A 23,326-nucleotide genomic window follows, 5' to 3' on the forward strand; every position below is an offset into this window, starting at 1 on the left:
TTTTCCTTGCCATCACCACTCTGCAGGAGTGAGTCTCGGCTGGCAAGGAGGCAGGAGGAGGCTCGTTAGAATGAGGTGCACATCTAAAGGACCTTACAACATAAGGCAAGCAGTCATCCATCGTGATGTCCCCTTGCATCAGACTCCTTGAGCTCAGGGCATTTGGAAATGCCTGCTCCCATTTCCTCCTGCTGACCAAAGAAATGCACATGAGAGTCCTAACAGATAACATAACACATATGTACTACATAAATTGACAAGCAATTGAGTCACCCTCCCTTCGTACAGAAGTAATGTACGTGCACAAGACGACAGGAGAGCCTTAGCTTTTTACCTGAATTGCGCAAAGTTTTTGAGGAAGTCCCTTTAGGCTTTTCCTCTCTATGGAAGAAAGATCCACAGGCTCAGCAATATCAGCCCAGAGACCTTCCCAAGAGAGGCTTGACATTATCAGGCATTATTACCAAGTTTGCAGTGTGACCCTTCCAGGTGCCATTCATACCGTACTTCATGAGGTCAATCTCCTCATCCAGCACATTCCTCAAGGAGGTTCCTGTCTCACGGATTTGTAGAGGAGCGATGGAATCTTCAGTCCACACTTTGCCAGAACGCTGTGGAAGCTCTGGGGGCTGCACCCCGATGCCATGTTCAGTTTCATGATACTCTTATTTGTAACAGACCCAAATCTGAAGTCTAGATGCTTCCAGAAGTGTGCTGCTCAGGAGTTACCTACAGTGAAGCACCATGGGCAGTGTTCCCTTTAATTTTTTCCATTCAGGTATGGAACAAATTTTATGGGCATCGAGGCATGGGTGGATGTGCACCACCCATAAAACACATTCTGCGGGCTGTGGTTAGCTGTGGTGCTCTGCTAGTCAGCTGGGTGGCACCTGAATCTCTCCTTGTTGGCTGTCCAAGTGTTCAGCTTATAGGGAACACTGCACATGGGGATACTACTCAAAGATGTTTTGCATTTTGTGCGGTCATGATAGATCTTCAAGATGTGTTCCCTTATGGGTGCTCCAGAATCCACCCTCTTCCCCTCTACTTCATAGCTGTTGTCAGTGACTCTGTGATGAAGAAGGAACGGAGTGGGGTAACTGTGGACAGTTGCTAGTCTTCTGCAGGTCTATAGGATGCTGCTGCTGAAATTGTCTCATCAGCAGCACAAGGATGCACGTACCCCTAGAGGGACAGCTTGAAGAACCATTGTTGCTGCACATGGTGAGTAGTTAACTTCTTTTGGGACCATTACATTGTAATCTGGTAGAGTGCACTACAATTTACAATGTTGTAGACCTCACTGCTTTACTGTATAGATGAGCCTAGGTAGTAGTAAGCCTCTTCCACTCCTACATCTTGGAGAATAGGCCATTGACAACCATTCACCAGTGTCCCCTGTCTTGGGTGATCTTTTCCAGTTCTGACCAGGTGTATCCTGTTTTTTCAGTGTCTGCCTTCAGGTCTCTATGCCAGGTGTTTCTTGGGTGCCCTCTTTTTCTTTTTCTTCTGTAAGTTCCAACTTAAGGTTTGTTTAGTGATGGTGGTGGTTAGCTTTCTAAGGGTAAGATGAGCCTACTGAAGATAAATCTTGGTCCAAATGCTGTCAATAGAAAACACTCCCACTGACTTCAGCTGGGACTGGTATTTGGCTCTCTGCAGCACATTGTCTCTTTATTCTCTCATACTGTGTTCTGCAAAATGTTTAAAAGAAAAACAACAAAAATCTGGTACTTGGGTTTTTGGATTCTGAGTAGTTTACTTCATATTAATGATACAGTCTTTCATGTATAACACATTACATAATGCTCGTGTGAGTCAGATTTTAGCATGAACTGACATAGCACAGCATGGTGTCATGTTGTTGTACATTAAATATAAGTTTTAAATGGAAATCAGCAGATATTTTTCACACTGTACTTATTGTGCATATAGCTAGTGCATAATCTGAAATGAAACCAGTAGACAGAAACAAAGGATGTACTGTAAAATACAAAGTATGCACCAGCTGCTGAAAATTCTGGTTTGCTGGTCTACCCAAGTTATCTTTAGTAGTGTTGCAAAAGTTAACAGGCTCTCAATAAGTTTTTAACCTATAATCCAGCAAAAGACAGGAAGTTTAAATTTCTGTGTGAGGCATAAATGATCACATCCAAACAATATAAAGTGATAGTCCATAATCCAAATACCAGATGACTGTGATGGTGACTGTCAATGAATTAGTAGCTTCTGTCTAAAGATCACCAAAAGAAATATGAGCAGCAATCATTTTAATTAAAAGTTTCTGTGGTCAAGACTAGAGTTTGTTTCTGACCTCTCCCCTTACAGGTTTACTCAGTTTACATAAGAAAAAGACATGACCAAAGCACAGTAAAGAGGAAATCAGTTTTATAACCACAACATGTGAGGAAAATATTTTATTGCGGATAGTTCTCTGAAAAGACCTGGTGTTTGTGCAGCGGTGACCAAAAATGTAACAGAATGCTGGGAATCGTTAGGAAAGGGATCAGTCAGACAGAAAATACACTTGAGCCTCTTTAATCAGATGATGTAAGAAAAGCCGAAATACTCAATGCTCTTTTTGCCTCAGTCTTCACTGTCAAGGACAGCTTCTACGCTACGGTGCTAAATAGTGCCGTATGGCAAGGTGGAGGGCAGCCATTGGTGGGGAAGAAGTGAGTTAACAGCTTCCTAGAAAAACTAGATGTACACAAATCCATGGGACTGGATTTAATGCACCCAAAAGTACTGAGGGAATTGGCAGATGTCATTGCTGGGCCTTTGGCCATTATCTTTGAAGACTCTTGAAGATCAGGAGAGATGCCAGATGAATGGAAAAAGGCAAATGTAGTGCCCATTTTTGAAAAAGGAAAGGAGGACAATCCAGGGAACTATAAGCCTGTCAGCCTTACCTCAGTCCCTGGGAAAATAATGGAGAGGATCCTCATAATATCCATTTTGGAGCACTTGGAAGAGGGGAAAGTGGTCAAGAGTAGTCAACATGAATTCACCAAGGGCAAGTCTCACCTGACCAATCTGATAAGTTCCTATGATCAGGTAACTGGCCCTGTAGACATGGGGATGTCAATGAATGTGATATACCTTGACTTTGGCGAAGCTTTTGATGCAGTCTCCTACAACATTCTTGCCCATAAGTTGAGGAGCTGTGGATTGGATCCATGGACTATAAGATGGATAGAAAGCTGGCTTGATGGTCAGGCCCAATGCGTAGTGATCAATGGCTTAATATCTGGAAGGCAGTCGGTTTCAAGTGGAGTGCCCCACTGCTTGGTTCTGGGGCTGGTGTTGATCAACATCTTTATCAATGACCTGGATGAGGGACTGGATTGCACCCACAGCAAGTTTGCAGATGACATGAAGCTAGGGGGGAGATTCCGTATGTTGGAGGGTAGAGATGGGATCCAGAGTGATCTGGATAAATTAGAGGATTGGGCCAAAAGAAATCTGATGCGGTTCAACAAGAAGTGAAGCGTCCAGCACTTGGACGGAAGAATCCGAAGCATTGTTATGGGCTGGGGACCAACTGGCTAAGCAGTAGTAAAGCGGAAAGGGACCTAGGGGTTATGGTGGATGAAAGGTGTCGGTGTTAAAAGGGGGAATTGCTAACCTCTCTACCCGCTCTGGGCAGCCCCAGCTAGCGCAACTGGGGGCGAGGCTCCCAGACACCAGCTGTCCGAATTCTCAAGGGCCTAGGCCTGAGATGGTAAGGAGGGACAGCGGAGACCTGGCGACGTAAGCCACCCTGCCCCTCTGCAGACTGCCCCCATCCCCCTCCGGCAGGGAGACCTGGGGTTATGCATGTACCCTTATCGCAGTACGGTGGAACTTGCCCCTGGCAGGCAGTGGCTGGTTACCAGGGCAAGGTTGAGGCGAAAGAGGGAGGCTTTAGGTATGGACTTGGTTAAACTATTGATTCTATTTATTTAACAGAGCCAACAGCAAGCAAACAGGCAACAACACATATAAAACAAACACATAAAACAATTCATAATAAATCCTATAGACTCACACTTATTATTTTTAATATTAACTCCATAAAGGCAACCTGTAGGACTTTCTTTATTTCACCGGAAGGCAAAAGAGTGAGGTTAAGGGAAACTTTTAGGAAAGAGGTTTAAGAAGCTTTGTTAATCTTAGCTCCGGGGGGCGGGGTGGGCGCTACTTCCCCCCTTTGTGCCCTGGCCGGGTTGCTAATTCGACCTATTGGGGACCTTAGGGCTGTGCCTTCTAAGGCCTGCTCCCAGCTGAGTGAGTGTCTTTGGCCTCCCCAGCTGGGGCTTGGAGAATCAGGATAGGGAAAAAGGAATAGGACATGTGCAGGGTAGACTCGGGGAAGCGGGAGGCTGAGCCTCCACCGTATCGACCCACCTGCACAATAAATGTCACTAGTAAGTAAGAACCAACGGTATAACTATTTAAACTATAAACTATTTTAAACTATAATCTATAAACTATTAATACAAGTATGCAGCTTTGGTTATTGCTCGGATTTGGGCGGTCAAGCCCGGCCCTAGGGTCGAGCCCCGGGTGCAGCCCTTCCCTGGCGCTGGAAAGGGCGCGGTTGGGGTGCGGCCCCAACCCCCTGTTAGGGGACCCAGTACCCAAAGTAAGTGTTTTGCAATGGAGTTAGGTGTCTAATTTGTTGATGACCCGGGCTGCGCCATGGTACAATAGGTAATTTACGTATTTAATGGTCCAGTCCAGGTAAGTGAGTCACGTCCGGTGTGTATGTAGATCCAGATGAGCAGGCACAGACGCCGGGGAGCGCTGATGGTAGTGGTGACGGGTCCCTGGTTGTGTCACCGGGTACGCAGTACACCCACCAGAGTGGGGGCCAGTTCGCCACCCGGTGACTTGGCCAAGGGACCCGCTTGCTGCTCCCCGACGCAATGCGCAGCTCGAATGCACTGAGGCGCGCGGGGGCGTTGGTGTCGCTTCTGCCTTGATAGGCTCCTGAGGTGACCTGGAGCTCTGGTGTCCCTCAGCTCCCAGCTAGCACCGCCTAAGGGCAGGCACGCTGTAGTGATGTCAGCTCTGGCGCCACCTGAGGGCAGGCGCTGCAGTGATTTTTCAGCTGTCTTTGGCTAGGTAAGCCTGGCCTCGGAGTTCAGTGGACGCCACTGAGTGGCCACACTCCTCTGTATGAGGTGACAGGGTTCTCACCTGATTCCCTCAGGGCTGCAGAATGGTGAGCGGCTCCTGAATTTATAGAGCAGTCTCATAAATATTTATAACATGATTAGCATACGAAGGTTCTGTGCAGGTAGTTTTCAACTAGATCCTCCTCTTGGCTGAAGGTGCTAGAAACCTTTCACCTTCAGCCAATCGGAGGACCCCTTTTCAAACCTGCTGCTATGAATAATTCATGAGTTCAGGTTGCCGGGGAAACCAACTGACACAGAGTAACTGTTGCAGGGGGCTGCTAAATGGCAGCCTATGTAACTTTAGATTCTACCTGTACCTGCATTGATGTTAATGGCCAAAGGCTTGTTTCCCCTGGCCCACGGGGACGATAATGCCCAAGAGATAAAAATCCCTGACAAAAAGCTGGATATGAGTAAACAGTGTGCCCTTGTAGCCAAGAAAGCTAACGGCATACTGGGGTGCATTAGGAGGAGCATTTTGAGCAGATGTAGAGAAGTTGTTGTTCCTCTCTATTCAGCATTGGTGAGGCCACATCTGGAGTACTGTTTCCAGTTTTGGGCTCCCCAGTATAGAAAGGATGTGGATATGCTGGAGCAGGTTCAGTGGAGGGCAACAAAAATGATTAAATGGTGGATCACATGACCTATGAGGAGAGGCTGAGGGATGTGGGTTTATTTAGTTTACGGAAGAGAAGACTGAGGCGTGATTTAATAGCAGCCTTCAACTTCCTGAAGGGCTGCTCTAAAGAGGATGGAGAGAAACTGATCTCAGTGATGTCAGATAGCAGAACAAGGAGCAATGGTCTGAAGTTACAGAAGGAGAGGAGTAGGTTGGATATTAGGAAAAACTACTTCACCAGGAGGATAGTGAAGCACTGAAATGCGTTGCCTAAAGAAGGGATGGATTCTCCATCCCTAGAGGATTTTAAGTCCCAGCTTGACAAGTTCCTGGCTGGGATGATGTAGTTGGAGTTGATTCTGCTTGAAGCAGGGAGCTGGACTAGATGAATTCCTGAGATCCCTTCCAGCCCTATGAATCTGGCAATCTTGGGAAGCAGGCTGTGCCAGATTATGGTATTTTCTGGACCATGGGGGTTCATGTACCCTTTTTGTTTTGAAGGTGAAAATAAAAACATTTTGCAAAGTACTGTTTTTTTCTATTTCACATGTAACATAGACAGCAATACATATGGGAGCCGAAAGGAAGGTAGGACGCAGGAGCATGCTGTGGGTAGGGCTGCAGGGTCTGGAAGCTAGGGTGCAGAAGTTCACTGGGGTGCGAGGAAAAGAGAGTACATGATGGGGATGTAGGGCTTGGGCATGAGTGGGTGGAGCACATACCAGGTTCCCAGTTCCCAGGGGCACACATGGATCTGTGTCCCCCTGCTACTTCCAGGCATCAACCCCCTCCACTATTGGAGCAGTGGAAGAAAAGCCTTGGGACAAGTGCTTCACTGCGCTGTGGTTCCCACAGCTGTGGAGAGAGTGGGAAGCAGCAGTGCTCAGAGCTGCTTCCTCTTCCCCCGACTAGCACAGTCTGAACCACAGCTTGCTCCTGGATCATGATCACACACATGAAGGAGGTTCAAGTGCATCATATTTTCTCTGCATAAATCCAGGTGATGCCCACACCTTGAATACTGCATGCAGATGTGATTGCCTCATCTCAAAAACAATATGTTAAAATTGGGAAAGGTACAGTGAGAAGCAAAAAAAAATAATTGCGAGCATGGACAATTTTGGAAGATATGATACTGGGTGAGATAGACCATTGGTCTGACCCACTGTGACCACATGTATGTTCTTATTTTTTTCAAACTACAGCTCAGAACTGGTGTTCTTTTTAAACCCTATAGCTGCGTCTACACGTGCACGCTACTTCGAAGTAGCAGCACCAACTTCGAAATAGCGCCCGTCGCTTCTACACGCGTCGGGCGCTATTTCGAAGTTAACTTCAACGTTAGGCGGCGAGACGTCGAAGTCGCTAACCTCATGAGGAGATAGGAATAGCGCCCTACTTCGACGTTCAACGTCGAAGTAGGGACCGTGTAGACGATCCGCGTCCCGCAACGTCGAAATTGCTGGGTCCTCCATGGCGGCCATCAGCTGGGGGGTTGAGAGATGCTCTCTCTCCAGCCCCTGCGGGGCTCTATGGTCACCGTGGGCAGCAGCCCTTAGCCCAGGGCTTCTGGCTGCTTCTGCGGCAGCTGGGGATCTATGCTGCAGGCACAGGGTCTGCAACCAGTTGTCAGCTCTGTGTATCTTGTGTTGTTTAGTGCAACTGTGTCTGGGAGGGGCCCTTTAAGGGAGCGGCTGGCTGTTGAGTCCGCCCTGTGACCCTGTCTGCAGCTGTGCCTGGCATCCCTATTTCGATGTGTGCTACTTTGACGTGTAGACGTTCCCTCGCTGCGCCTATTTCGATGTTGGGCTGAGCAACGTCGAAGTTGAACATCGACGTTGCTGGCCCTGGAGGACGTGTAGACGTTATTCATTGAAATAGACTATTTCGATGTTGGCTGCACGTGTAGACGTAGCCTATATTCCAATAATTACTCATGTACCTCTGCTGCTGTCAGACAAGGCAGGTAAGCATGCAAGAACGTAGTGAAAGTTTTGGTTGATGGAGAAATAGTTGAATATTGAATGTAATCATTTGACTTGATTCTGGTCACTAATATGATCAGCAAACCATTTTTGTGCTGCAGTGTGGTGTTCTGTGAGTTCCCATCTCTCATTCTCATCTCAAAAGAGGGCACAGTGATCCCAATCAGTGCTGCTGCATAGTAATTTTCTTATTAACACTGCTTTAGGAAAATCTGACTTGAACATCTATGTTTTTAATAGAATTTATCTTTTCCACAGACTTTTAAATTTTATGTCTGAAGAAGATAATCATTTGAACTACAAGTACAAAATACAATGTGATTTTGTCCAGAATTCCCATACAGAAGACAGAATGTTTGAGTAGTTGGATATGATCATTTAAGTTGATGCTGGTCCCTAATATGCTGAGAAAACCTTTGGTGTTCTGCAGCTTTGGCATGATTTGTTCCTGACAAATCCATCCTAGCTATTTCTTATTACCCTGTCATCCCCGCAATGTGTTCAATTTTATTGTTTAATAATTTGTTCCAGTACCTTTCCAGTTATTAAGGTTAGTCTGATTGGTCTGTAATTCCCTTGGACTCTCCTTGTTCCCTGTTTTAAAGATAGATAAAGTGTTTGTCATCCTCTAGTCCTCTGGAGCTTCATCGGTCCTTCAGCGATTCTCAAAGATAATTTTGAACAGTTCTGCAATTGCTTCAGCTAGTTCTTCAAGTAGCATAGGAGGAATTTTGTCAGGTCCTGCCAACTTGAATGCATCAGATTTACAGAAGTTGTCTTTAACCAGTTTTTTTCCTGTTTTGGCTTGCATTTCTTGTTAATATTGTTGTTAATATTGTGCTGAGTACCTGGCCACTATTAAACTTTTTTTATTGAAGACTGAAACAAAATAAGCATTGAAAACCTTCGTCTCTTTGATGTCACGAATTGTTGCCAAATGGAGGACCTATACTTTCCTTTATCTATCTTTTGCACCTAATGTATTTAAAGAACCTCCCTTGATTGCCTTTTATATCCCATGGTAGGTTTCCTCTTTCATTTTTCTGATTTTGTCCATACATGCTTGTGCTATTTTTTTAACTCTTCCTAAGCAGTTTATTCATGAGTCCAATTTGTATAGGATTCCTTTTTAATTTTCAGGTCATCTTGGCTGATATATTTTTCTCTTGCATAGAACCTAGCTTCTTAAATTTTGGAATTCATGTTTTGCTTTCCTAACTTTGTAGTCTTAATCATCCATAAGTATTCTTTTTGGTAGTTAAATATTTATATTTGATATTGATTCTTTTTCTTCTTGGCAAGATTACAAACATCTGATCTGTGAGCAAAAAGTGGCATGGTGAAATTAAAAAATAAAAACTTAAGAAATTTATAAATATATTAGCGACATAACAATAAGACCAAATTATTAACCTGTAGGGAACCAGTTTTAGCTTAAGACGAGGTCCCAAAATTTCATGAGTTTACAGGACTTGACATTTTCCTTGAGAGATACTAGTTTCTATTTGAAAAGCAACGGAGTTGGGCACAGTTTTGCACAGCTCAGAATCTCTTCCCTTTATTTATTAAGATTGAGTATTTTCATGGATTCCAAACTCTCTCTGCTCTAGAGGGTAATGCCTAATGGGATAATCTCAAGAATCTTGTTTATATTGTATTTGTCTGAACTGCATTGACACACAAGGTTTGAAGTTCAGTTGGTTAGAACTTGTGTATATCAGTGTTAAAAAAATGAGTGCAGAAGAAATACAAAATTCCATCCTGTTATCTCTGTGGCATCTGATGAAGTGGGTCTTTGCCCACGAAAGCTTATACTCCAAAAAGTCAGTTAGTTTATAAGGTGCCACAGGACTTCTCATTGTTTTTGCAGATATGGACTAACACAGCTGTCCCTCTGATACTCTGTGACATTCAAATCCCAATGTTAAAAATAAAATATCTTTTTTGTTCAAACATAGTCTGCACATCTTTAATTTAAAATATTAAGGTTTTTATTTGATTTATTGATGCAATATTAAAGCAGAATTAAAACTATTTTGTAATCTCAAAAATGGAGCTAGTATATGATGTAGTCTCACTCTGGAGTTACTGCCCATCTAAATCCCACAAGTGGTAGAAGGGTTAATTAAACTTCATTTTGAAATTAATGTACCAGTATGTGCATTGTATTTTTTTTTATTTTTATATGTATATAAATTATCAGAACAGCTAAGTTCCACCAAATGCTGGTTTTGGTATGCCTCCTTTTAAAAAAGAATAAAATCTGCTTGGATCGGTACATCATTTTATATTAATATTTTGTGCTTTATACAAATCGTCCGTTCTTCTTTAGGTAATATACTGCACTGCCTAAGAGGGGGAGAAATTTTTGTTTACATGGTGTTTTATGTGAACATCTCCAGGTAAAAGGTATTTGAGTCTTTGAAAATTTCTATGTAAGAGTTCAAGAATCACACTGTTTTCCAAATAAAAACATTTACTCATTTTTAGGGGCGGGGGGAGGAGGGAGGGACAGAGAGAGTGACTGGCTAATAGCCCAGGGGACTACAAATGGATGGCTCAGGGACCGCTAATGGAATACACAGCCTTTCACCACTTCTGTGTCACTAGTTCAAAGCAGACACAGGTTGACAAGGACTTTTATTGCTATCATTTTAATGGCTAGTTGGTGACCTTTAGGTCTTAATAGAGTTTCTAGTGGATAGGTATCCACCAGGAGCAAAGCACACCACTACAGTCTCAGTAGAGAGTCTAGGGACCGAAATGGCATGGTGACTGAACCACCTTCTCCCACGAGATGGTCCCTTCATGTCTGGTTAAAAGCATATTGGAACAGGGTAAGGAAGCTTCCTATGCTCCTTTTGTACTTGCTCTGTGATCAGGTAGAAGACTTTGTTAGTGCTGCCAATATTACACGTTTCATAAGCACTACATTTACTTAGAAGATGTGTAGTAAAATTATATGGTTTGCTAGGAGAAAATCAGTTTCTTCTTTATGTAGTTTCCCTATGGGAAACTCTAGATGTGCATGCATCCTTGAGCTGCTGAAAAGAGAGCTCCAGTAGCAGTGTTCATTGGACCCACACATGCACCATGTCTCCTCATACTGCACCACAAACTCACCATTATGCAGGGGCTAACCCCTTTCAATATCTTCTTAACTGCCCCGGGCTAGCAGTCTTTTAAAAATACCCTCTGAATCTACTTACCTGTGGCTACTCTCCTAGTACTAATTGCATTTTTCCCCTTTTTAGATTTTATCTGAGAAAAAACAAAACAACACACTTATTTTTTTCCCTCCCTTTTTGCCCTCAATGGGGTACTTTTCCCCAAATGGGATGTACCTGGTTCATTGAGCTTCACAAGGTGTTTCACTTGTAAAGAGTCAATGCTGATCAGGGATAAGCACTCTCAGTGTATTTGCTACCTTGAGGAAAGTTAGATACAACCAAAGTGTAGTCTTTGCTAACAGTTCTGCACAAGATCCTGCAAAGACAGAGAGCTCCACTAGAAGATTATCTTCATGGAGGTAGCTGTCTGATCCCAGAGGTACCAACCAAGCAGACATAAGTCTTCCCCACAGATATATACATCTAAGGGCTGTGGGTCACAGAGGCAGCTGCACCCCTCTCTCAAATCTTCTAAGGAGAGAAGGAAGCCCCCTTAGTGAGTCCTGAGATAACAGCAAGCAATCACCATCTTGCTTGGTGTTTTTGGCACCATTGGCAACAAGGTCATATCAGTTCAGCATCCCTGGCTTATGAAAACTGACAATAGTCAGTACCACTGACAGCCGTGGACCCAATAGGCACTGGTACTGAGTCATTGGTACTGAAGGACATGGTATGTGAGCCTGCGTTGGTACCGGTGGCTCAACTAGCAGAAGAATAACCAGTATGAACAAGATTTTCATCCTGATGGCGATAGAATCAATAAAGGCAGAACTTGGCCATTCAAGAGACATTAATGTACTGGAATTAGTGCATTCCCTTTAATTGAAGTGCTCTCCCACAGGTTTCTGTACATTACTGTTCCTGAAGTCTGATTTATGTCCATTTATTCTTTTACATAGAGACTGTCCAGTTTGGCCAATGAAAATTGTAGTGGGGCATTGCTGGCACATGATGACCTATAATATATTAGTAGATGTTCAGGTAAAGGAGCCCCTGATGGTGTGGTTGATGTGGTTAGGTCCTGTGATGATACCACTGGTGTAGATATGTGAGCAGAGTTGGCAGCGAGGTTTGTTGCAGGGATTGGTTCCAGGTTTAGAGTTCCTGCGTTGTGATATATAGAAGGTGTGAATGGGCCACTTCACCTGTGGGAGAGCACTTCAGTCTCCCTGGACACTCAGTAACAGATTTAAAAGTAGCAGTCCTAAAACAAAGAAATTTCAAAAATCAAATGGAGAGAGAAATCTCTGAACTGTGATTTATTTGCAAATTGGACTCCATCAACCAAGGATTAAACAGAGACTGGGAGTGGCTCACCCCTTACGAAAGCAGCTTCTCAGCCAGGGGTGTTAATATCTCCCCATTAATCTCTGACAATGGGCCTGTCTGATCTGATGTGTTTTTAGTTCTTTTGATAATGGGCCATTTCTACCTTGCTGAATAGACCTTGTCGGCTCTGGCCCTCCCTTTTACTGGGACTGCACCCCTTTAAATTCTCCTTTGAACCACCTCCCCCAACTCATGCATCTGATGAAGCGGGTCTTTGCCTACAAAAGCTTATGCTCCAAAATATCTGTTAGTCTATAAGGTGCCACAGGACTACTTGTTGTTCTCGAAGGTACAGACTAACACGGGTACCTCTCATACTTGTCCCCCTCACTGAGACCATTATAGGCCTGGCAAAGACCGTCTGGAAAACTGGGATTTCAGTAGCCCTGACCTGCAGGCATGTGGAACAAAAATTCTATGCGATTTCTAAGGAATCTGAATTCCTTTTCTTCCACTTGCCACCCAACTCCATTATGCTGGACACAGGCAACTGTCACGGCTGATGACACCAATCAAGGGCTTTTCATTGCGACAAGGATTGGAAGCACCCCAATCTGTGTGGCAAAAAGTGCACTTGGCCACTCTGCTAGATTCACTGGATTTACTGGAATCTGCAAGACTGCCATCTTTTGCCTCTGGACAAACTGGTAACCTCTGTGTCTCCTGCTCACCGTGATGAATTCAAGTAACTCCAGAATCATCTCCATAGAGTTGTTGGTGAACTACAGATTCCTCTAGGGATCCCAGCAGAAACTGTTTGACATCATCCATGTGCCTAGATCCAACATATTGTTCCATATTAATGAAGTTATAATGGAGCCAGCTGGAGCTGTAGGGCACATTCTAAGACATTCTAAGACTTGTGATCCCACTTTCAAGAGGCTGGACAAGCTATATTATGTGTTAGCCAAAAGGGCCGTGTTTTTGTGTTACTATTTTGTGTCACTATTCTTCCAACTCTTCTGTGGCTAAGCATCTTTGAAAGGCTTAGACAGCAATACCTTTAGTCTGCTCTTGTGGACAAAGAGGTGCGCACCTATATCTGTTGGGGAGAAAGGTACTCTTGTCATCTATTCAGGATTTCAGGGTAGCCAACTACAGGGCATTAGTCCAAGTCCTCTGACTGCAGAGGTGTGAATGGGCCACTTCACCTTAAATGGTCTCAGAGAATAAGTGTTAACTATTTATAGTCTCATTCAATTTATATTTAGGTGTAACACTCTGAGCCAGGCTTTTCTGCACTGCTGTAGCATCCTCCTCTTGGTAAAGGTAATTCACTTTACTGAGACTTGGTGGGTAGGTCGATGGTAGAACTCTTGGGCCGTGTCTACACTATCCCAAATACATATTCAGCACCTCATTAGAATGCTGGCAGCCGCGGCACTTTAAAATTGCTGCGGATCGCCGCTGCACAACTCGTCCAGACGGGGGTCCTTTTTGAAAGGACCCCACCAACTTCAAAATCCCCTTATGGGGGGGGGAATTGCCGTGGCTCGGGGCTTTGAAAATCCCCTTATGGGTGGGGAATTGCCATGGCTTATGGGGATTTCAAAGTTGGTGGGGTCCTTTTGAAAAGGACCCCCATCTGGATGAGCCGCGCAGTGGCGAGCTGCGGCAATTTTGAAGTGCCGTGGCCACCAGAATTCTATTGAGGCGCTGAATATGTTTTTCAGCACTTCATTAGTAAACTTCGAAATGGCCATTTGCATGGCTATTTCGAAGTCTTGGGATAGTGTAGACGTAGCCTTGTTGTTTAGATCAATTTAACTGCATTGGTAAAGAGTGGGGATTTTTCATACCCCAAGCAACATGGTTATACTAACCCAGTTTCCTAAGGTACATTTCTGATTTGTCAACCTTGATTACCATTTTTGGTTCCTGTGCCTTAAATATTGAGTCTGTTCTGGTCTGGCTATGGTCTGAAGAAGTGGGTCTGTCCCACGAAAGCTCACCTAATAAACTATTTTGCTAGTCTTTAAAGTGCTACTTGACTGCTTTTTGTTTTGATAGTATATAGACTAGTACGGCTTCCTCTCTGTTGCTATCCAGACCTCAGTACTATTTCTAGACCTGAAGGAGAGATTTGTGTAGCTCAAAAGCTTGCTTTTTCACCAACAGTAGTTAATAGAATAAAACATATTACTTCATTCACCTGGTCTTTCTCATATCCTGAGACCAATAGACTACAATATCACCATAAACAGCAACGGAAGATGCCAAATTTTGGTGTCTGAAATGGAAACTCCACAACATGAAGGGAAATAGTAAGCAAAATTTAACTGCTACATCTACTTTCTGAGAAAATGCAACAAAGAAAACTCGCTGTCTGTAAGCCTCTAACTACTTCATAGAATTCCAAAAATGCTAAACAGCTTTGCAGAATTACTTCAGAAGAGCTAAGTTACCATCTCGTGACCTCATACACTCCAAAAGGGCATACCTTAAACAAGAAGACATCACATAATTCTGCTCCAGCATAAACCATTGCATCAGGACACACATCATGAATACTGCACAACACCCCCACTTTCACCAGTTTATGAAGCTTATTGCTAACTGGAACAGAGTTGTCTGTACTCTCGAAGGGACTGACTTTCTGCCCCCCCCCCATAGAATATGTCATACTAACTGGCAGAGAGCTGAAATAATTATTTTGCCAACACTGCCTCAAAGAATTCTGTCACAAAAATTCATCCACATCTGCGAACTGCCCACTATCAGCCATAAGAAAAAGAATCATTTGACTGAAACCACACACTTGATCATTGGTTTGAGTGCTTCAGCGGAAAAACAATGACTGTGAAATCCTTAAGAAACATAATATCTACCACAGTCTTTCCACAGCTGACAGAACAGATGTCTCAGCCCTGAAATCTAACTACCAGATAGAGATCAAAAAACGTGCCATCATAGTTCTCAACTGTGATGATTATGTTGAATCAACTGTTAACACTTTGACACCATCTACTATAAAAAACTCAAAGGATCTTATGCCACAGTTTACCAAAGGATTTAGGTTTATCATCCAGTCCTTCCCCAAGCAACTTCAAAAGACACTCTACAACATCACCCTCTCCCAAAACTTCCTACCTGCTTCCCAAGATAGGCATTTATCACTCACAGTGGCTGCTTTGCTGCCTGTCTCACATATCTACAGAAAAATGGTAAATATTCAGATCTCTGCCTATAACACATTGCCAAACTTATCCATTCCATCTTCACCCATAACTGTTTCTTGATCAATATGCTTTGTCCAAAACATGAGAACATCCAGGAGTAATAGGATAGCTCCCCAATCTCTTCATAGTCGAGGAATAATTTTGCAACAAATACACTCTGAAATCAAAGATATACCTGAGGTACATTGATGATATTTTTATATTCTTGACAAGCTGCCCCATAGACTTCTATCACATCATCTACAGCTATGACCTATCTGTAGAACGCTCCCACACCAGCATCAGCTCCCTGGACATGACGATTCAAACCTTACGGACAACAATGTATAAGAAACCCATGAATAATTCCCTTTTCCTTCAAAAATCTAGTAACCACCTCAAATACACCAAGTACACTTGGTTATCTGCAGCCAAGCCCTCATGTAACACAGAATATACTCAGAGGAGACAGTCTGGGATACATATTTTAAAACATTTGAAATTGCCTTCATCAAACAAGGACATTCTGCCAGAGAAGAAGATGTATCATGGAATAGGCCACTAAAGTACCCAGTGAGAACCTATTTCCAGAAAGAAAATAATCCCTTTGCATCACACATCCCTAGTTGTCACTTACCAACCCATGCTGGAATCCATATGGGGTATCATTAAACAATTACAACCCACATGTGATCAGGTGAACATCTGGAAAGATTTCTTTCCCAAACAGTTGTTCAGGTCTTCAGACAACCCCTATCTAACCATTCCAACTGCAAGGACATTCCCCATAGGTCAGGATCAACAAACAAAACAGCATCAGGCCCTTCTGGAACAGATGCAAAACCTGCAGCTCTGTCTCCACTTCTGCAGTGATCATTGTCTGGAATTGTGACTCAGTGTAATACTTGAAATTAATTAGTATCTGAGGTTCTTGTATAGTAGTCTCCAACCTTTTTATCTCCTTTTTATCTCTTTTTGAATTTAAAGACACCCCTAGACCTACTCTTGACTTTCCCTGAAGCCCTGCTGCACTCACTCTGCCCCTCCTTTTCTCACTCTTTCATTGGGCTGGATTTGGGATGGGTTGGGATGCAGTAGGGGACTCTTAGGGATGTGTGTGTGGCGGGGGTGGGGGGTTTGAGATGCAGGAGGAAGCCCAGGGGGTGGGGTGGTATGGAATGTTGCTCTGGAAGAGGGATCTGGGCAGGGGGTTGCAGTGCAGGAGAGGGTTCAGGGAGCAACTAGGGAAGGGGCTAAGAATTGGGGCTTGGTGCGCAGGAGGAGATGTAGGGTGGTGGCCTGAAGAGGGAAATACAGTTGGTGTGTGGCCTTCTCCCAGGCAGCACTTACTGCTGACATCTCCCAATTTAGCAGCACAGCGAGACAAAGGCAGGCTTCCTTCCTGCCCTAGCACCATGCCGCTCCTGGGACGGGCCAGTGTGCCCCTGTGGCACTGGGGCAGAGTGTGGGGGACATACGGTTCCTTGTGCTGTCCCTTTCTGCTAATACTGCCCCATTATCTGGGCTTGGTGGTTACATGCAGGAGCAGTGCACCAACACTACCTCCCCACCTGCTCACCATGCACATGGGGCTGGCTGACTGTTTCTGGGAATGGGCTGGCAGCATGAGGCTAGGGCAAGCAGAGAGCCTGCCTTAACAGCAGCCCTGTTCCACCACCAGAGAGCACAATCGACCGGGAGACTCCCCGGGATCAACCAGTCAATTGTGATCGACCAGTTGGTGACCACTGTTCTTGTGAGACAAAATAGAATGCCTACTCAATGTAATGACTTGTAAAGTATAGCACTAGAGTATTTTTTCAAACTTGCTTTGCTAAAACATCAGTCAATTCAAATTCCATATAAAATGAACGTTGTTTTAGCAATCAATAAGTATGCAAATAAAGTTCTTTCCATTCCACTTAACACAATTAAAATTCTCAGCAAGTTAAATATATTGAATTGTTTATCTGTGGAGAGGCATGTAGGGCTCCAATTAAGTTTACATGGATAAATGCAGATTTGTGTTTGTGAATGTCAAGCTGACAGAAGCTTAATACTGTAAAAGGGCTAATCAACACTGAATATGTTTAGTGTCAGTAAATATTTATTGTGAAAATCTTGCTCGTGGAATGCTAAGGCAGAAAACCAAGTGTATTCTGTTTTCTTAGTGATTAAATACTGTAATTTGTATATCATCCTATCTGTGATCTTTCTTTACAACTTTGCTTTGTGTAAAATCATTTATATCACTTCATTACTTTGGTGATGATGTTTTGGAGAAGGACAATATATGAGCTTGGCTATAGTTGTTTAATAAATTTAAAAAGGGGTGAATTTATTGGTATTTTTGGTTTTGCTCCATGAGCATATTACAGATAGCATGGAATTGGAGCAAGTACAGTGTAGATAGGTAGGCAATATACAGATTTCATTATATAGCTATGACAGTGAATTTTGGGCCTTCTGTTTGTATGCAAGGGTACAAAGAATACTAAACAAATTATGCCAAATTATGTTGTGGTTTTGCACAGTCATTGATGTTCACTAGGAAGTAGTTTCAGACCACAAAATTATTGGACCCAAATGGTGTTCTATATAATTTTAAGTCTCCTTAAATTAAAAGCTAAAGCATTAACACAAAGCATCCTCACACTTTTTTGAGGCTGCAGTTGAGGAATATTGACTGAAAATTAATAGATAGTAATAAAGACTTAGAAGTACATCTTAAGCAGATATTTTATTTCATATTTTAAGGAGGACAATATGATGGAAAGAAAAAAGTTTTAAAAAAAAAAAAAAAAAAAAAAAAAAAAAAAAGCTACTGGCATTTACTACTGAATTTTAGTGTATTTTACCTCACAGCATGTATCTTCACTTCCTGGTCCAGGTCAACTGACTCGGCTCTCGGAGCTCAGGTTGCAGAGTTATAAAATTGCAATGTAGCTACTTGGGCTGGAGCCTGGGCACTGAAACCCAAAAAAGCAGGAGGATCCAAGAGCCTGAAGGTCTACATTGCAGTTTTATAGCCCCGCAGCACAAGCCTTGTAAGCCTGAGTCAGCTGATGTGGCCTAGTCATGGGTGTTTTATTGTAGTGTAGATGAGAAGTCAGAGACTGGAATAACAAAGCTGTGATTGTGATACTTATTTGTACTGGCAACTTTTGTAACAATGTGAATGAGAGGTAGAGAAATAAAAGGGTATTTTATGAAGGAAACAAAATGGAACTGAATTTTAGTGATTTTTTTTAAGCTCATGGTTTTCTTGATTACAAAATGTTGTTTATTTTTATTTTAAGTGCTGGACTGATGGCAGAATTAGTCAATTGCAGTAGTTCAGTTTAGTTTCTAAGTTGCATGAAATAAGCCATAGCTGTTGGCCTCTGTTTGATCCTGTGGGAGTGGGGGCTAATGTCTGGCCAGTGTTTGGGAAGCAGCAGGTAGTCAGCAGCAAGCTGTTCTAGGGGTCCATGTATCTGTAGCCTGGCAGTTATTTGCACACATATGGAGACCTTATGAACTATGACAGAGTTCATGGTAAATTACAAATGTAAAACTTCTAGACTTCTGAAGACTTAGGATGGCTTATTATTGTTGTTAATATTTTCAGTCTATGACTGGGACCATCACTGAAGCTGTAAATTCTCTTTTAAGGAGTAGATCAACCATCCATTCATTGTTTAGATTAGTGATCTTGGGAACAGATACAGTCTTTCATGGTACTTTGAAAGAACCTACTGCATATTAAATTGCTAATTTACATATGTAGAACACACATATCATTTCCCAAATACATAGGCTTTCCTGCTTTTACTGAGCCTATAAAAGGACTTTTAGAGTTGAAAGCACTGCAGAAGCCTCTGATTTTTTTTTTTCCTGTTGCACATGATTTGGAGCGAATTAAGATAGTTATGGAAGTTTTTGATTTCAGGTCTTTTGGGGCAATCAGTTGAGACACCAAGATCTTTGTCATCTGTCATCAGCCATCATCTCAACAGGGATCTTGCAGCGGTTTAGGAAAGAAGAACATGAGATGATATGGTTTCGCATTGTAACATATTACGTTTTGCATTCAGTCCAAGTCAGAGAACACTGAAAGGCTAGTCTGTTGCGTTTTAATTACAATTCTGAAGCTGCTCTTGAAAATCAGTCATTTGAACTGAACTGCAGTTTCAAGTCAAATGGGAAAATTAGAGAAAAAGTTACTAGGTAGCCTTTTATGCTTAGATAGCTCTGCTCTGCTCTGTCCAAAATATAGATATTTGTTCCCAGTTCACATTCCTTTATCTTCTGTAACAGTTCTGTGTTTTTTTCCCCTAAACTGTTAGGTATATGTAAAATGGAATGTTACATGTATATAAACATACAAGCAGCTTGGCTGACCTAATCAGCCAGGTGGTTTAGAAGCTCATCTTCTTTTAATCTCATGGTCATATTCTCATAGTTGAGCTAGATGCATGATGCTGGTTAATGGTGCATTAGCTAGTCTTTAGAGCTGCAGCATTGTTTCAGGAGGCATAAGTCAGATTCCATGTGTTGAAAGTGGTTTCAGTATCTGCCACACAGAGAGCTAAAAATACATACAGACAGCAGACTATAGATAGAAAATGTTTTTTAAAAGTGTGTGAACTGGGTTGTGCATAAGATAAAGAGAATGTTTGCTTTCATTTCTCAAGCTGGAAAAGGAAAAAGTTTATTCCTTAAAAAAAACAACTATTCCTTAAAAAAAACCCTGATGCACTTTGTTTCTTGGTGGTAACTTCACTTCCAATAAGAGATTGTAAATGGCTATGTGGATATGAAGCTTGATTACATTTTCCTATTTTGGTGACAACGGTAAAGCATTTTCATGTTTTGTTATTTTCAATTATGATTGTCTTTAAGACTGATGTGTAGTTTCTCCTGAGCTCTGAAAATATGCCTGTCAAGTGGCAGTCTCTGAAATACAAAACTAAATGCTTTCTTCTGAACGTTACAATGTTGTCCCCCAAAAGAAGTAAGATGGAGGGGAAAAAGTAAAGAAAAAGATGAGAGAAGGAAGTGACAGAAAAGAATAAGCAGAAGGGAAAATGCAAAAACCAGTTTTTAACATTTGCGCCTGTTAGTGCAACGTAATGCTGATGGGTAGAGACACAAGGGAGTGAAAAAATTGATTAGAGATTTGCCTGGGCAAGGTTGAATGAGAGGATATGAAGATAGTATTTTTAGAGGGGATGGCATACAAGTATGAAGAAAACACAGATCAATCTTACAAAATAAGATACATGACGGTTAGCTATAGATTTTATATAAATGCATCAAACTCACTGGAAAGACAAAGTGGGTGAGGTAAAATCTTTTAATGGACTAATGTTTCCATTGCTATATACGTAACTTTAGTAACAGAATGTTTCTAAAACCTAAGAATGGTAAGGTGGGTCTGGTTAACTGGAAACACTAGGCTTGTTGCACTGGTACTCTGATGGATCATCACTGAGCTATCTTGAGGTCCTTAGTATATATGTTTGGACTGAAGCAAAAAACCTTTCAATCACTTTTTACCCATAATGACTTCATTAGATTTTTGGATCACGATCTGTTAGAGGTGAGAATTGGAATGTTGTATGTCTAATTAAGCTGAATTGTCCAGGAATAGCCAGTGTCTGAATACTACGTAGAGCAGCTTCCTCAAAAAATGGTTGTCGCTATTATGGTTGCAAAATTGCCTGACTGGAATTCAGTGGTGGGGTGGGGTTGGGGGTGGAGGGGGAAGAAAAGCAGCCCTCGGAATATGTTTTCATTTTGTTTCTCAATGTTGCTTGCAATGAACACATTCATCTGATTTGACTCAATGTTTTATTCACAGGTGTGACTCACAATATAGCTTTGCTGCGTGAAGTCATAATCCATCCACGCTTTGTTCAGGGGGACATCAGCACGAGGTTTCTTCCTGATGTGTATCCTGATGGCTTTAAAGGTTTGTCCTCCTGTGAAATGTTTTGTGTGTGAAAAATACTCTTCGTTATTATAATTTCTGTTTTACTTCCTAAGTGAGTTGTTCTCTAATCAGTTATTCAGTTTTTAAATGAGATCATTTGTCTACACAGTGTTTTGGAATTTTTAATAATGGGTTGTAAAATTGGAATTATTGTCCTTGAACTTCAAAAAGACATTTTTTGTCTCCAAATTGAAAATTAAATATAATGTGACAGGGAGAAATTATATATTTCACATACTTTGATACTTAAAATGCTAGAAGAGTCATTCTGCTGAATATGGGCACAATCACAAGTGTTGCACTCATAATTCCTGTTGGCAGATGGGTCATCAGTGGGAGTTTGAGGCACTAACATCTTGCAAGAGACACTGCATCAGATTGGGCCCTGTGGTATCATGGAAAGCACACTGTAATTTATCATTTTTAATATTCAAGTAATAAGTAATAGAAGTTAGGGGAAGTAATGTCTTTGTATTTCTATAATCTGTTGGAAACTTAGTTGTTTCACTGAGAAATTAAACCTATTAGGCAGTCTTTTTTTTTCCTTGTGAGTTTTTGTTTTTGGGACCTCTCATCCTATCTGTCTAATTGAGTAATGATGCACATATATATTTTATAGCAGATAGAATTCAGACTCTTGGAAAACAGTACATGACCAGTAAGGCCAGTGACAAAAAAGGAAGCAATTTAGATCTTACCTTTCCTGTAGTAGTCACAGGACTTTATGAAAAGGAGGTCTGGAACACCATAACATGGCCATAGGTCCTTCTGACAGAATTTGTCTATTGATCCTTCTCACAGACAAATTCAACCTCCAAGCAGTCATTTTGACTGATTGAGGACTTCATACTGACTACATCCACCTATTCCTTCCATTGGCAGATGCCTATCTGTCTTTCTCTGTGTTTGGGAAGAGATCATGTCAGACGAGTGAGTGCTCATGAAATTGAGGCAGGATATGTTAGCTAGGTTCATGTCCCTTTTCTGACTCCCCTCCATCTATACACACCCCTGCCCCTTTTCTGGATCCATTCTCCTGAGACTGTTTTTTTGTTTTGAGCAACAGAGTAGATCCTCATCTGTTCATGGTATTTCCTGGTCTCACAGTATTCTGGTGGCCTTCATCCCATTCAAGATCTAAGAAAGCTCTGAATTGCATTATCAGGAAACATAGTTTAGGATGGTCACCCTGTTTATTCTTTGGGGAGTAGAGACTGGCATGGTACCTTATATTTATAGGATGCTTACTTATAGCAGTATGTCTCTGCTACAGGACTTTATGTAGATTCATAGCAACAGCTATTACGGGCACACAATGCCTCCTTTTGGGCTGTAGTCAGGTCTGAGGGTCTTTACCAAGTGCATCTCACTTTAAGCATTCAGATGTTTCCTTATGTGGATGATTGACTAGTTTACAGTATATCAGGCAACTCTCCAGTCCAGAACAACATGTGTGTCATCAGGGAGTTGTTCTCTCGTATAAGTCTGGAAGTAAAGTTGGACAGAAGAAAGTTACAACCAACACTACGCAAAAGCTTTATCAGCGCAGATCTCGATGCTATGACTGCCGTGTTTTACATTCCAGTGGAAAGATTTTAGTCCATAGCCTTTCTTCACAAAAGTTTCTAGTGCAATCTATTGAGAACAGTGTATGTGTCTACAGCCCTGTGGCCTTTTGCATGTAGATAACTGTTCATGCCAGTCTTCAGTTGCTATCTGCAGGTGTGTCTCCAGTCAATAGATCATGCTATCACACGTCCTCTAGACATATAGACTCCATGAGTGCTACAGTCTCAGGACTGATAGTTGGTACCAATGTATGCAGAGGGTGGGGTTCCTTTCTGTCCCCAGTTCTGAATATGACCCTGGTGACAGATGTATTTGCTGAGGGGTGGCGGACCCATCTCAGTCAACTTTGAG

At 42.3% G+C, this 23,326-nt stretch overlaps 1 protein-coding gene across 3 annotated transcripts in view; it reads left to right on the forward strand.

The window, feature by feature from the left end:
* Positions 1–23,326, forward strand: part of PCCA (propionyl-CoA carboxylase subunit alpha) — a 469,473-nt gene that overhangs the window by 251,182 nt on the left and 194,965 nt on the right. For all 3 annotated transcript variants that reach the window (XM_074989641.1, XM_074989649.1, XM_074989656.1), the window contains one exon: positions 21,275–21,385. In XM_074989641.1, coding sequence (XP_074845742.1) covers positions 21,275–21,385 — 111 coding nt within the window. The remainder of the gene's footprint in view (positions 1–21,274; positions 21,386–23,326) is intronic.

Source organism: Carettochelys insculpta, chromosome 1 (assembly GCF_033958435.1).
Source record: "Carettochelys insculpta isolate YL-2023 chromosome 1, ASM3395843v1, whole genome shotgun sequence".
Lineage (NCBI taxonomy): Eukaryota > Metazoa > Chordata > Testudines > Carettochelyidae > Carettochelys > Carettochelys insculpta.